Below are 15072 nucleotides of genomic sequence, written 5' to 3'. Positions count from 1 at the left end.
TTACCTCGAAGGAGGGATACCACACCTCATTAAAGAGATGCAGTACCCCTGTGGCGACCGAACCCCCAGGGGCGCCACATTTGCATAGTGCACCACCTCCCACCATGCAAGACCGCAATCTTACCTGTCAGTCCAGCCTGAAAACCTTGCTCAAGTTCATGCTGTGTGCATGTCTCTTGACTGACTGCTTAGGGCGGCGGCTCGGTTACTTCCTGATTCTTATAGCTGCTGTGGGCGCACCCCTAATGCGTCTCCAGCCTATTGCTGTGAGTCACTGGATATTTAAATCCCCTCCACCCAGAAAGAGGTTACTGAGCAACACTAACTTTCAGTGTGCTTCTTGCCTCTGAGATGCCAGGTCTTGTCTCGTATCTTGTCTGTTTCTGAACCCTGGGGGCCGCATACCCAGGCCTGTTATCTTGTCTGTTTCTGCCACCCTGGGGGCTGCATACCCAGGCATGTTATTTCTGACTTCTAGTCTGTTTCCGCCACTCTGGGGGCTGTATACCCAGGCTTGTTCTTGTATCTCTTTGCAGTAGTAGTTCCTGTCTGAACTGCATCCTAGCCTGTTACCTGTTTGTCTCTATGTCCGTACCTTCCCTTTTCCTGCAGTATCTGAACCTGCACCTAACTCCAACTCGTTGTCTCTGTACTTCTGTTTGTGAGTTTTGTGTCCACTCGCTACTTCATAGTAAGTACCTTGTTTGAATCTGGTTCTGCTTGTCCCTTTCCCTTCCTCAGTATCTTCCTCCTATGTTCTAGCCATCTTCCTGTATTTTCCAGTCTGTTCCATGTGAACAGATCCCTGTCCTCTCTGCCTGCACCTTCAGCCCTGTTCGACTCTGCTTGCTCACCGCGCCAGCGGTTTCTCTCTGCTCTGACTTACCCACCGCTCCGGCGGATTCTCTCTGCTCTGCCTTACCCACCGCTCCGGCGGCTTCTCTCTGCTCTGCCTTGCCCACCGCTCCTGCGGTTTCGCTCTGCTCTGACTTCCCCACCGCTCCGGCGGTTTCGCTCTGCTCTGCCTTGTCCACCGAACCTGTGGTTTCGCTCTGCTCTGCCTTGCCCACAGCTCCGGCGGTTCCGCTCTGCTCTGCCTTGTCCACCGCACCTGCGGTTTCGCTCTGTTCTGCCTCGTCCACCGCACCTGCGGTTTTCGCTCCGCTCTGCTTGCTCACCGCACCAGCAGTTCCTCTCTGCTCTGCCTTGTCCTCCGCTCCGGCAGTTTCACTTTACTCTGCTTGTCTAAAGCATCTGTGGCTCTGTACCTGTCTCCTAGTCTGTACTGGACCCTATCCAGCCTGCGCTCCAACCTGCTAGTACCTCCCTGTCTGCACTCCAGCCATGCTTGCCAGTGCCCACCTGTCTGCATACCAGCCGTGCTTGCCAGTGCCCACCTGTCTGCATACCAGCCGTGCTTGCCAGTGCCCACCTGTCTGCATACCAGCCGTACTTGCCAGTACCCACCTGTCTGCATACCAGCCGTACTTGCAAGTACCCACCTGTCTGCATACTGGCCGTGCTTACCAGTATCCACCTGTCTACATACCAGCCGTGCCTGCCAATACCCACCTGCCTGTATGCCAGTCTAACCTGCCTGTTCCTGCATTCCCCGGTGTGGGTCAACAACTGTGACCGGGGTCTGACCTGGAGTAGCACCTGGTCCCTCTGCTCGGTTCCTCCTTGGTTCACGGAGTCGACTAAGCCGCCGTGCGACCTTGGTCGGATCGGGTTGATACTTAGTTACGCCCCTCCAGGCACTCCTCGGTTCATGGTACAGTGGGATCACTAATCACGCTCACACCAGTCAGTCCGGGCGTGAGCGTAACATGCTCAATTGGGTTTAGGTCAGGGCTTTGGCTGGGCCAGTCAAGAATGGTCACAGAGTTGTTCTGAAGCCACTCCTTTGTTATTTTAGCTGTGTGCTTAGGGTCATTGTCTTGTTGGAAGATGAACCTTCGGCTAAGTCTGAGGTCCAGAGCACTCTGGAAGAGGTTTTCATCCAGGATATCTCTGTACTTGGTCGAATTTATGTTTGCTTCAATTGTAACCAGTCATCTTGTCCCTGAAAAAACACCCCCATAGCATGATGCTGCCACCACCATGTTTCACTGTTGGGATTGTATTGGGCAGGTGATGAGCAGTGCCTGGTTTTCTCCACAAATACCGCTTAGAATTATCACCAAAAAGTTCTATCTTCGTCTCATCAGACCAGAGAATCTTATTTCTCACAGTCTGGGAGTCCTTCATGTGTTTTTGAGCAAACTCTATGCGGGCTTTCATATGTCTTGCACTGAGGAGAGGCTTCCGTCGGGCCACTCTGCCATAAAGGCCCGACTGGTGGAGGGCTGCAGTGATAGTTGACTTTGTAAAACTTTCTCCCATATCCCTACTGAATCTCTGGAGCTCAGCCACAGTTATCATGGAGTTCTTCTTAACCTCTCTCACCAAGGCTCTTCTCCCACATTTGCTCAGTTTGGCTGGACGGCCAGGCCTAGGAAGACTTTTGGTGGTCCCAAACTTCTTCCATTTAAGGATTATGGAGGCCACTGTGATTTTAGGAACCTTGAGTAATGCAGAAATTCTTTTGTAACCTTGGCCAGATCAGTGCCTTGCCACAATTCGGTCTCTGAGCTCCTTGGGCAGTTCCTTTGAGCTCATGATTCTCATTTGGTCTGACATGCACTGTGAGCTGTGAGGTCTTATATAGACAGGTGTGTGCTTTTCCAAATCAAGTCCTATCAGTTTAATTAAACACAGCTGGACTCCAATGAAGGAGTAGAACCATCTCAAGGAGGATCACAAGGAAATGGACAGAATGTGACTTAAATATGAGTGTCTGAGCAAAGGATCTGAATACTTATGACCATGTGATATTTAAATTTTTCTTTTTTAATACATTTGCAAAAATTTCTACATTTCTGTATTTTTTTCAATCAAGATGGGGTGCAGAGTGTACTTTAATGAGAAAAAAATGAACTTTTTAGAATTTACTAAATGGCTGCAATTAAACAAAGAGTGAAAAATTTAAAGGGGTCTGAATACTTTCCGCACCCACCGGAATGGAAAGGAATGCTCCAGTTAATCCCAAAAATGGTAGAGATATTTTTAACTTACCGTAAATATCAAAGATGGATGATAATAAAATAAAGATATAGAGTGGGGATATCTCCCCATAGATACACAATAGCCACAATAAAACCCATTTTTAGGTGATGATAAATGGTATCCTACCTTAATAAGAAAAATATATTATACAGTCCTATCAAAGAAAACATGGAGTAGTAGGAACACCTCCAAAATGGTATTCGTCGAGTATGATACTGTATCCAACCAGGAAAAGCTGTTGTTTCAAGCTATACCACTGTTCAAAATAGAGACAAATTATTATTGGAATGAAAAGAAGGACATTTCTTCATTTAAACCTTTCAGGCTTGGGGACTCCATCTAAAAGATCCACTAGCATTCCTTTTGTAGGATCCAAATCTCCCCTCCTTGGCTCTCACTTATCACCTCTATAACAGAGAAAGAGATAGCCCTATTGTCACCGTGGTGAAAATCTCTCACATGCCACGCAATCAGGGTATCTCTCTTCTGTTTTATATCTCTGAGGTGTTCCCCAATTCTTCTGCGCAGTTCTCGTTTTGTTTTCCCTACATAATGACAAGGTAATCAACAGATGGCTAGGTAAATTACCCGTTTTCTTGCAGTTAGCAAAATCCCTCGTATAGTAGCGTTTTCCAGTTGTAGTGCTAGCAAAATGTTTCAATCTCCACACCTGTATGTCCCACATGGTTTCCTATCCAACCACGATCTAGGTTGTGTGGGTCTTCTATAGAAACTATGGACTATTTTATCACCTATGGACCTCCCTTTCATGTACGTGTTCTAGGGGCAGGGCAGTAATACATCACTAAGGTCTGGATCCACAAGGAGGATATTCCAATGCTTGCTGAAGACCCTATGAGGCTGGTTGTCAAAGGTGCCAATGAATTTAATCGGTCTCTTCCCACTATCCTCCTTGATCTTAGGTTTAAGGAATGATTGTCTGTCCCTACTTAGGGCATATCAGAATGCATAAATCAGGATACGTTTAGGATATGGATATATGCCGCTATTTTTTCATACATTTTATTGTGATAGACCTCTGTATATGAAAGCGCAGTCTGTGCTTTTACATACAGTTAATTAAAAAATGTACAGATGCATACTAGTCAGGCTGAGGCTAAAGAAAACACCTCTGGCCTTCGTCTGATGAACTGGTGCCAATGGGAAGACTAACATACACCTCGAAAGCTTTTCATGCTTTAGGCAAGAGGCATAGACGTAGAGTACACTTATCCTAACAGACAATATTACAAGACTGACCAGGAGGCTTTTATTAGACATAGGGCTGTCACAATTTTCCAGTATCACGGGTGTGTCAGTGTTGACAGACAGTCATACGATGTCCGGCTGTAGAAGGTTGCTGCGTTTGGCCTTACAAAAAACTCAGTGATCCTTTTTATGTTTCCTTTCTCTTCAGGACCCAGCGGTGATCCTCACCTTTGCTTGGGGATTATACCTTTCCCTTTAGGACCCTGAGGTATCCTCACCCTTCTGCTGTTAATCAGCACTTCCTTGCTGTGTCCTTAAATATGCTCAGATTTCTCAGAGAGTTACTGGTGATAGCGTTTTATACCTATTCAGGTTTGGGATTCTAGTAGTAGGCTAGAATTACTTTGGAGCTTCCTCGTGGATTGTTGCTGAGCTTTCTCAGGTGTCATCTAGGAAGCTAAGTGTATTCCTCTGTTTGTCTCTACTGTGTGTACTTTAGTTGGTAGTGGGGCTGACTCAGTGCTCACCCCTCCCGCTCCCTACCTAGGGCCTAGCCTTAGGGTCAGCTAGGGCCAAGTTTCCTGCTCGGCGATAGGTGCAGAACCTATTTAGGGTTTATAGGAGAGTTAGGGTTTGTTGTTTAGATCTGTTTAGGGGTCTCCACTCTCCCTTTTCCTAATTGTAGGGCTCCCTCCCGTTTTCCCGTCGTTATGCGCTGAGTTATCTCCATACCTAGCATGACATCTAGTCAATCCCAACAACTATGTTGAGGGGGACCACAGAGACTGGGAATAAGCCCTTTGCCAACATCAGAAATACAATAAAAGCCAATGGATTGTATTCTTATGACAGGCATCCTTGGTTCTAAAAAGAAAACTAGGATACAATCTTAAGGGGCCATTGCTAGGTTTCCGGTTACCATGACAACAAATCTGCGCAACTGTTAGCCTTAAGCCCTCGTCACACTAAGCGAGATCGCTAGCGAGATCGCTGCTGAGTCACATGTTTTGTGATGCAACAGCGACCTCAGCAGCGATCTCGCTACGTTTGACACGTAGCAGCGACCAGGCCCCTGCTGTGAGATCGCTGGTCGTGTCAAAATGGCCTGGACCATTTTTTGATCGTTGAGGTCCCGCTGGGTAGCATGCATCGGTGTGTTTGACACCTTACCAATGACCTCGTTGGCGACTCAGAACTGAGAAGTCGAGGTCTGAATCGTCAGAGTAGCTGCTATGTGACAGGATCCCAACGACCGCTGACATCGTTATACAGGTCGCTACGGGTCGCCGTATCGTTGCTGCGTCGTTGGGAAGATCTGACTGTTTGACATCTCACCAGCGACCACATAGCGACGCAGCAACGATCCCTGCCAGGTCGTATCGTTGTAGGGATTGCTGCAGCGTCGCTAAAGCCCCCGTCACACTAAGCGAGATCGCTAGCGAGATCGCTGCTGTGTCACAAGTTTTGTGACGCAACAGCTACCTCAGCAGTGATCTCGCTACTTTTGACACGTAGCAGCGACCAGGCCCCTGCTGTGAGATCGCTGGTCGTGTCAGAATGGTCTGGACATTTCTTTGATCGTTGAAGCCCCGCTGGGTAGCATGCATCGGTGTGTTTGACACCTTACCAATGACCTTGTTAACGACTCAGACACAGAAACACATAGGCGTGCATCGTTATACAGATCGTTACAGGTCGTCGCATCGTTGCTGCGTCGTTGGGAATATCTGACTGTTTGACATCTCACCAGCGACCACATAGCGACGCAACGATCCCTGACAGGTCGTATCGTTGTCGGGACTGCTGTAGCGTCGCTTAATGTGACGGGGCCTTTAGTGTGACGGTACCTTAACAGCTTAAATGCTGGGGTCATTAGGTCATTAGGAACAATAGGTGTACCCATGAGAGATTGAATGTAAATGAAACTCCACTCATTATGGACGTCTACATCATGAAGTCATCAGGTGATAAAACTCTTTTTACATCAAAGACACTGAAAAATTACATAAAAGAAATGTTAATGAAGCAAAATGTATAACTTAACTTAAAGCCTAGAAGGTAATAAATTATAAACTAATACTGAAACTGAGTACACCTCAAAAACTGAAAAAGGGGGTCAAATATATAATTTATGCTGGGCACTGCATATCATTTTGACTGTTTGCTTTTTTTTTTTTAAAAACACAAATGATATTTTTGGGTACATTGTACACCAATCTGGGTTCCATATGCCAGACAGAAAAACCCAGCATATAACAGTGTACTATATTGTGCAGGACCACATGGAGTGTCACAACTAATGCCAAAATAAAAGTGTTCTGAAAACTTTGGACTAAGTTATGTCATTTTTGTACTACAGTGCAGGGAATCATGTCGGACATTTATGAACTCTGTTTAAAAAATACATTTTTATGTACTCTGCTACCTATGAGATATCAATGAAATGTCATAGTCAAGGCTTTCTTTACAATGTTAGGCATAAGGCAGGTAATAAGCTCAAAAAGTCAAATATACTTATTCACTGTACTGTACACTTGATATGGAAAACTCCTCTAATCAGTCCTAATTAAAGGGGAATGAGTGTTATAGATCTGTGTACTTGTACTCCATGTCCATAGAACGCAACCCTTGAAAAACCCAATAAGCATACATCCGGTCCATTATAAAAAACACGTATTATGTAATCTATCCACAAAACCACAAAGAGGTCACAAGGTCAACTGCATTGCAATGAAGTTAAGCATAGCATTTAACCAAAATAAAAGAATCTCACAATACGGGAGTCTTCTCTAAGTATTGATCCAAAATGGTTTGGCAGCTACACATTGTCTCAACCACGCAATTATCTTGAACTCTGACTTATTAGTCATTTCTAATAACTTTAAAAGCACAGTTCATCATACTAGATCAAACTATTGACATTTTATAAAGGACGGCATTTATTACAAGTCCATACTTTTATTTACATATATTATTTTACTTAATTACTTCAATTCTTTAACATAAGTTTTCAAAATATGAAGCATACAGTTTACAAAAGACAACAAAAGAGCAAAACAAAAATGTATCCATTCGGAATGTTTTTACATCACATAAACCCATCACCACAATCATTTGCAGCTCAGTTATGATTGTGAATGTTGTTAGATGGGCTTATAAGCATAGCACATAATAATTAAGGGAAGAAGAATGAATAAATGCACCAAGCCATGTAAGAGCCATCATTTCCTTCAATTCCATCTTCAACCTTGCATGGGGGGCAGTGAATAATTGGAGGGGTGTATCTCTTTTATTGGAATAGCTATCTGTACTGTATAGACACTGCAGGAAAAATAACAATAGTATGGACACTGCTTGGGCTGTACCTACTGTATGAGTGATGCTAGTAGTGCTGTATCCCACCAAGGACAACATCTGCAAGGAGTTTGTATGTTCTCCCCGTGTTTGCGTGGGTTTCCTCCGTGTACTCCGGCTTCCTCCCACACTCCAAAGACATACTGATAAGGAATCTAGATTGTGAGCCCCAATGGGGACAGTGATGACAATGTCTATAAAGAGCTGTTGAATATAATGGCGCTATATAAGCTAAATATAATAAATAAGCTAATAATAAAAAACTTGCTGTGTAAAAGTCTGGGACTATCTTTACAGTATGGACACTGCTAGGGTTGTATCTAATGAGATCTGCAGGAGTTAGAGAGAATTTAGGCTAGACCATATCCAACAGGAGGTGCTAGAAGGAATGGAGCATAAATCTAAGGAAATCGGAGGCACCAGCAGTAGTTACGAATGAGGTAGATGAATCAAGAATGGTTCAGTTTTCTGGTGCCTCGGATTTCCTTGGATTTTTGAAGCTGATTTGGACCTTGTGGAGGGCCAGTCCGAGCCTGCACAGAGTGGCCTTTGGTGCATGAGAAACATCCACTGGACTCAAGGAATGGACCATAGTCAGCTTGTAAAGGTGGAGAAGTCATCTAAACACCCTCTCTGAAGACTTTTATTATTGTATTGACCTGCTGTTTTATGTGATTTATTCTAATGTGCTGCAGTTTTCCTGATTACTCAGAGGTGACAGGGTTAACTGTTAGTGCCAGTCCAGGTTGGGAGGAGTTACATGGGCACACAGGAAGCTAGTTCCTGGTTGTTAAGCAGTTGATAAATACCTACTGAGGAGAAAAGAAGCATTATTGTTTAGCAGGAGTAGGCCGCAGATTGGAAAGTGTGTTCAGTGACAGAAGTTTTTGAAAGGATAGCAGCTTTCCAGAACAAGTGTTTCAGCAACTGATTACCTATACGGCCAGAGTGCAGAGATCGGAGGAGTATATAGAAGGTTCCTTTCACTATCAGTGAGTACCAGCAATAGCAATAAACAGAGCTGAGGGAGGCAGAAATCCCCTAGGCAGCTAGAAGGAGTGGGCTACAAAAAATGCAGAGTGTAAACCGGGGTTCTAGAGGTGTTGAGAAGTCCTATTCCAACCAGGAAGGAACATCAGGTACTCATTGCAGTGGAGGACAAAGAAAGTAAGAACAGAGAAAGCTTGAGAACTACTCTGTTACTCTTGAATTGTACATATACTATCGAAATGCCATATTTAATTATCTCAAAGAAGGAGCTTCTGCATGATGCAGAAGAACTGTATAGAAAGTATTGTGTCTGCTATCAATTGTTGAAATCCTGATTGAAGAATTCCAGTAAAGAAATGTTAATATTTTTAGAACGTATCCTGGTCTCACTGATTCATCGCATATTCTCAAGGTCTCGGTACCATCAAACCACTTGTGGTCTGAATATAGGTTATCACCAAACCCCCTGATCACACACACACACTAAGGAGTACCATAACAGGGTGTTTAGGAACTGCGAAGCAAAACTCGCCGCAAAGGGTCCCTTACAAGCTGAAGGCTGCAGCTAAGAGTACAGCAATGATGGGACTCCAGCCAAGGGACAGCTGCACTGTGGAGATAGAAACATGCATTTACAGCACTGTGAGCAGCATGCTTGTATTTGTGCTCCACAAGTGGGAAAGATCCAGTAATAGATCAGAGATTCAGCAATGACTTACCTTGAGTCTTTCACCTCAAAACTAAATTTATACTTATTGTAATCAGTCAAGATCACCCCCTATAAAAAAAATCATGCCTGTGGTGTAGTTTGTTCTCCCTTCCTTGTGCAGATAACAGTCTTCATTCATTATGCAAATTAGAAAGCTTGGTGCATTCCTGGCAAGACCAAGTGTCATGTGCACCGTCCTGCCCCTTCACTTACTATCCCTCACCACCTCCCCATATGTAGCTTGACAGCATTTGCTAGCCCAGAGTGCCCGCTCCCTGAACAGTCCAGGAGTGGAGCGCACACAGCGTAAATCCAGGAGTACAGTGGGCGCAGAAGACATTCCTTCCTCCTGTCTGCTGTTTTTGTTTCATGTTTTTCTACACAACAGGCATTTTTGTAGGGGCCAAGTCCCCTTTATGACTGTCTGATTCGTTTAAATTGAGTTTTGGGTGTGACAGATTAGTTTTAACATTTATATTGACATCATAAATGGAAGACACCCTTGTTTATATAATGAAAAGTAATATATTATCTGACATTATCATACATTATTATACAATATAGGAGGTGCAAATGATGGCCATCGAACAACTAATGAAACACTTAGACAAGCTGATTTCAGCCCGTCAATACACTTTGATGAGCGCCAAGCTATTTTTTAAAAGTTAATTTGCCAGTTTACACAGGCCGATGAATACTGATGGGAACAGAACGATTGGAAATGGTAATTGTTTCTATCCTCATACATTGTATTATCGGCAGCACATCCCATTTACACGGGGAAATCTACTGGCAATAAAGATGATTTTTTTATGTCAGCATAAAAAGACCTATCATCCGATGAAGAAGCATTTTCCTCATTTGTTGAGTAATTGCTGGCATGTTTAAAAAGGATAATATTAGGAAACACGCATTTTTACGAATGCTCTTTCGTCAAATTTTGTTTTCAGGTGCCAAGGTTTTTTGAATGGATTTAGGGTATTTTGAGGGCGCTGAATTAAAAAAATCCCATTACTTTTGCTTAATTGGTTCTAGTTTTTGAGAGAATTCATCCATGAAAATAATGCATTCCCCTAATGCGACTTGTGAGTGATAAAATGCAATAGCTTTTGGTCTTTTAGTCTGTCTTTTGACACTTTAACAGTGTCTTAGGTAATGAATTATCCCATATAATTATTTTGCATTTCAATTTCTAGGCTCACAATGCTAAAAAAGCCACTTTTTGAAGCCAGAATTCTGTAATTAATTAACTATTAAATATCTCAGACACTAGATCCAATCTGGCAAAACCAAAGTCATATTCTTAATCAGCACCAAAAACGGAATATAAAACCATTCAGACATCTCTGTATACCAATGTTATCGGTCTGTCTAAATGCACCATAAGATTGCATCATTGTTTGAAACTAATGAGAATGCTTCCATACTGAGCAGCGGTTCTTCATTATACATATGATTACTACTACAAACATAACCATATTTGGTATAATTTTGGTAATATTGCAGCACTTCTGTTACCTTACACAGAAATAGTCAGATTGATTTCTTAAAGGGTAACAATATTTCATTTTTTTTATAAATCAGTAGAATAAACAAAGATAAACTTTGTAAAATATCTTATTATTAGAGAAAAATATCTCTTTCCTCATTTTTCGGTCACTTCTCCCACCAACCCCATCTTCTGCATTTTGAATTCACTGCTCACATTTGTCCTCAGACCTGTGTTCACTAAAAGATCAGAGCTGCTGCCTATAAAAGTCAATGGGGAGGGTGCTCGAAGGTAGACAGAGGCAGAGAGACACACAAAGTGGGTGCCTGAGCTGCTAGTGACTAGAGCCTGCATAATTAAAAACTATTAGTATGCAATACAAGTCATATATTGACCAGAAATACTGCTATTCCTCATCTACACACACTTGATAAATAACAGCCACACTACAAACAAGACTAAAATACAACTTAAAGAGTTAACAAACAGGATTCATTTAGTGGACTTAAAGAAGCAGTTCTCCCATCTAAGTTTTTACCCTCTTAATATATTGCAGACATCACATTATATAGCACTGTGTACTTACAATTGCTCCTTTGCCTTTCTACCCAGCTAATTCTTCTCTTTTCTCTGCTCTATGTAGAAACAGAAAGTGTCTTGTCCATGCATTTATCATTCCCCCTCTTCAACTCCTGACCCAGATGCTCCTTTCCTCCCTCCTGCCAGTGACTTTTCTAGTGAGGACTCATGCAGGGAAAATGGACCTCCTGTTTCTACATAGAGCTAAAAAGGATTCAGCTAATCAGTTTTTAATCATGTGATGTCATAGACCTAATGGAAAACAGAAGGATTTACTGAGTAGAAAGGCAAAATGAGTAATTGTACATACACAGTGCTATATAATAAGACAATAGGTTGTTGACCCCTATTTACACGGTGGTAGGTACTGGCAATAAAGATGATTATTTTTGCCGCCTCCTGACAAAGTCCAGTACGGTGAAACGCACATTGCGATGCCTGTGCGCCTCCTAGCCTTGCTTGCTTGCCTTGCCTGCCTAAACATCTCTCAAGGTATTGTCTATACATGATCTGTACCCTTTATTTATGCTTTGGGCTATTTATCTGAGTGGCTCTGGTGTTGTATATACACTCCTACAATCGTGCCTATGGTTATTTATATTGCGCCTGCATTTTTCGTTGCTTTAACTTCATTATTCTTTGCACTTTTTAACTTTATTAACTATTACAGCAATCTATGCATGTGCCCAGTACCTTCATACCTTTTTAGGCTTTAATTGATTTACGTCATTGGAGCACAGTTAGGCTATGTGCCCACGTTGCGGACCTGAAGCATATTTTTTACGCTTCTCCCTGGCGGGAAAATCGCATGCGGATATTACATGCGGTTTTCCCGCCAGGTAGAAGCGTTTGTGAGGCGTCTTTGCATGCATTTCCGCATGCGGGTTATCAAGCACTTCTCCAAGCATCACTTGGAAAAGTGCTTGACAACTTGTTCAGAATGGTAAAAAATAAAAAAATAAACTTTATACTCACCTTCTGATGCATTCTCTGCCCCGTCCGGAGGCTTGAGCGGCTCACGCTGTTGTGTGCAGGACCTGCGGTGACGTCATTGAGTCATGTGGTGGGTCACATGACTCAATGACGTGGCAGGTCCTTCAGACAACAGCGCGACGGAGGGAAAACATCAGAAGATAAGTATAAACTTTATTTTATTCTTTTTTTTACAGGTTCTTTGGTACCCAGGTCTGGATGAGAGTCTCCTCTCATCCAGACTTGGGTACCATCCGCACATTGATTCCGCTGCGCTTCCGCAAAATTAATGAACATGCTGCGGATTTTTGACCGCAGCATATACACTGCGGAAAAATCCGCAGCATGGGCATTGACATTGCGGAATGCCATTGGGGACCATGGGGTGCGGATATACATGCGTTTTTCAAGCGTTTACGCTGCGGAAATTCCGCAGCATATACGCTTGAAAAACGCTACGTGGGCACACAGCCTTACAGGGGTTGTTCTGCCACTTATTTAGAGAGATGGTGATCCTCCCCATTTGAGGTTAGCGTTTCCATATTCCCTATTTATTTATTTTTAGCCATTTTTTTCCCTTACCTCTACTGTGCAATATTTTATGTCATGAATTGTTATGTAATAAACTATAATATTTTTTTATTCATTTGGTTCCTTTTTGCTGTTTTTTCACCATTTCCTTTAATGTGGCCTATATAATTTTGGCCATTTAACTATCTTGAGGGAGATTTGAAGAAACTCTTTTTTGTTTCATAACGATGATTATTTTATGCCTGCAAAAAAGGTTCTTTCATCTGACGAACAAGCAAGCAAGACTTCACGTGGTAAGAAAGTCTAGTCTACCCAGCTTGTCTTTTAAAGAGATGATAAATATTAATTGAGGGAGAAAACCCCTTATTGCACAAGAGAATTAAAAGTCTACATTAATGAGGTTGTGCGGTACTACGGTACAAGTCTGCAATCACTGCAGGGTACAAACACTACATGTTGTGAGGATTCCCTGATGCTGGCAGCGGTGAGCATGTGACCACAAGTATGTGATTTGCATACATGTGGTCACATGCCGACTAGACGTGCATGGTCTCGCTAATTCTAAGTGTATTTATTAAGCAAGGCTGGAGACATTTAATCAGAATGTGGCTGGAAGTATGCAAATTCCATACTTGATGTCACATGAAAGGCCACTCCCGACAAGGACAAATCCTCTCAGTAGGCGACTTATGAGGACTCACAAGTCTGCAGTCACATAAAGGGACTGCAGATTTGTACCCTAAGGCCGGACAACCTCTTTTCATCCTACAAAAGTAATATTACCTTAGCTTCAGTTTCTCCTCGATGCAGAGTGTACAAGTGATGAACAGCACTTTGAGAAGAAGACCATGGATGAGTAAGGATCTGAAATACATGGAAATCATGTCCAAGTGTATCAGAGGTAACCAGCAACATACCTAGAAAAACAAAGGGAATATTGTATAAGTTAGTTCAACTTCTAGTAGTTCTTAGTTCAGTTTCAAGATATTCAACTTTTGGGGATTAAAAAACAAAAAGGAACATGTCGCAGTAGTAGTAGTCAACCATCAATTATACTGTCATTTTAAACTGAATAAACATAACCTGAAAATAAATTATCGCCCACACAGTGTTAAATAATGTATCCATATGGTGCCAGGCTAACTATTTACAACTAAACATAAAGAAAACTAAGGAGCTGGTGGTGAACTATAGCAGGAGAAAGATGGACTGTTTATCTGTCACTATTGCTGGTCAGGAAGTGGAGCAGGTAGACAACAAATATTTGGGGGTCCACTTGGACAGCAAAATGTAATGGAGGTGCCATACGTAGAAGATTTACAAGAAGGAGATGAGAAAATTGTACTTCTTAGAGAAACTAAGATAGTTTAATTTTTGTAGAAAAATTTTAAAAATGTTCTACCAGTCCGTAGTGGCAAGTGCCATCTTTTTTGCAATCATATGCTGGGGAAGTAGTGTGCGGGTGTTTTGCGATAATGAACAATAATGCATACCCATTATATGAGCTGTTCATGAGGCAGAGGAGCACCTTCAGTAACCGTCTAATCCTACTAAGATGTAAAAAGGTAAGATACCGAAAATCGTTTGTGCCGACTGCTATGGTAATGAACAACAACTACCTAAGTGTGAAATTCTCCAAGTGACTGGTGTATTATTGGTGTTCTAATTGTATATCGTACTGACCGGTCATGAATAGGAATGTATGAGATTATACCTGAAAAATTCTACTGTTATGTTGTAATTCATGTCTATGTTCTGCTGCTGTGATACTGTAATTTCCCTCAGGATCAATAAAGTGTATCGTGTCATGTCATACCTACAATGCCCCCACAGACTGTATGAAGACGACCCAGTACATTCCACAACTCACAGTATGATGTCCCCACAATGCCCACACACAGTATTCTGCTCCTACAGTGCCCTGACACAGAATGCTCTAGTCACAGCATGATGCCCCCGTAGTACTTTCCACCCATAATATATGATACTCCAACATTGCCTCCCACACACAGCATAATACTCCCACAGTGCCCCACACATAGAATAATAGAGTACATTTTCACACACACAGTATGATGCCCCCATGTAGTATGATGCCCTCACAGAGTGCCCCATAAATACACAGTGTGTT

General features: G+C 42.6%; 1 protein-coding gene across 7 annotated transcripts in view; it reads right to left on the bottom strand.

Annotated features, from left to right (window-relative positions):
• BCAS3 (BCAS3 microtubule associated cell migration factor) overlaps positions 1-15072 on the bottom strand; it is a 1370469-nt gene that overhangs the window by 908603 nt on the left and 446794 nt on the right. For all 7 annotated transcript variants that reach the window (XM_073665482.1, XM_073665487.1, XM_073665488.1 and 4 more), the window contains one exon: positions 13725-13858. In XM_073665482.1, the coding sequence (XP_073521583.1) occupies positions 13725-13858 (134 nt within the window). The remainder of the gene's footprint in view (positions 1-13724; positions 13859-15072) is intronic.

Source organism: Phyllobates terribilis, unplaced genomic scaffold, assembly GCF_046119375.1.
Source record: "Phyllobates terribilis strain yellow unplaced genomic scaffold, ASM4611937v1 Scaffold_2__4_contigs__length_985480577, whole genome shotgun sequence".
NCBI classification, from domain to species: domain Eukaryota; kingdom Metazoa; phylum Chordata; class Amphibia; order Anura; family Dendrobatidae; genus Phyllobates; species Phyllobates terribilis.
Note: the sequence above shows the minus strand (reverse complement) of the source record. Positions and strands in the feature narration are given on the sequence as shown.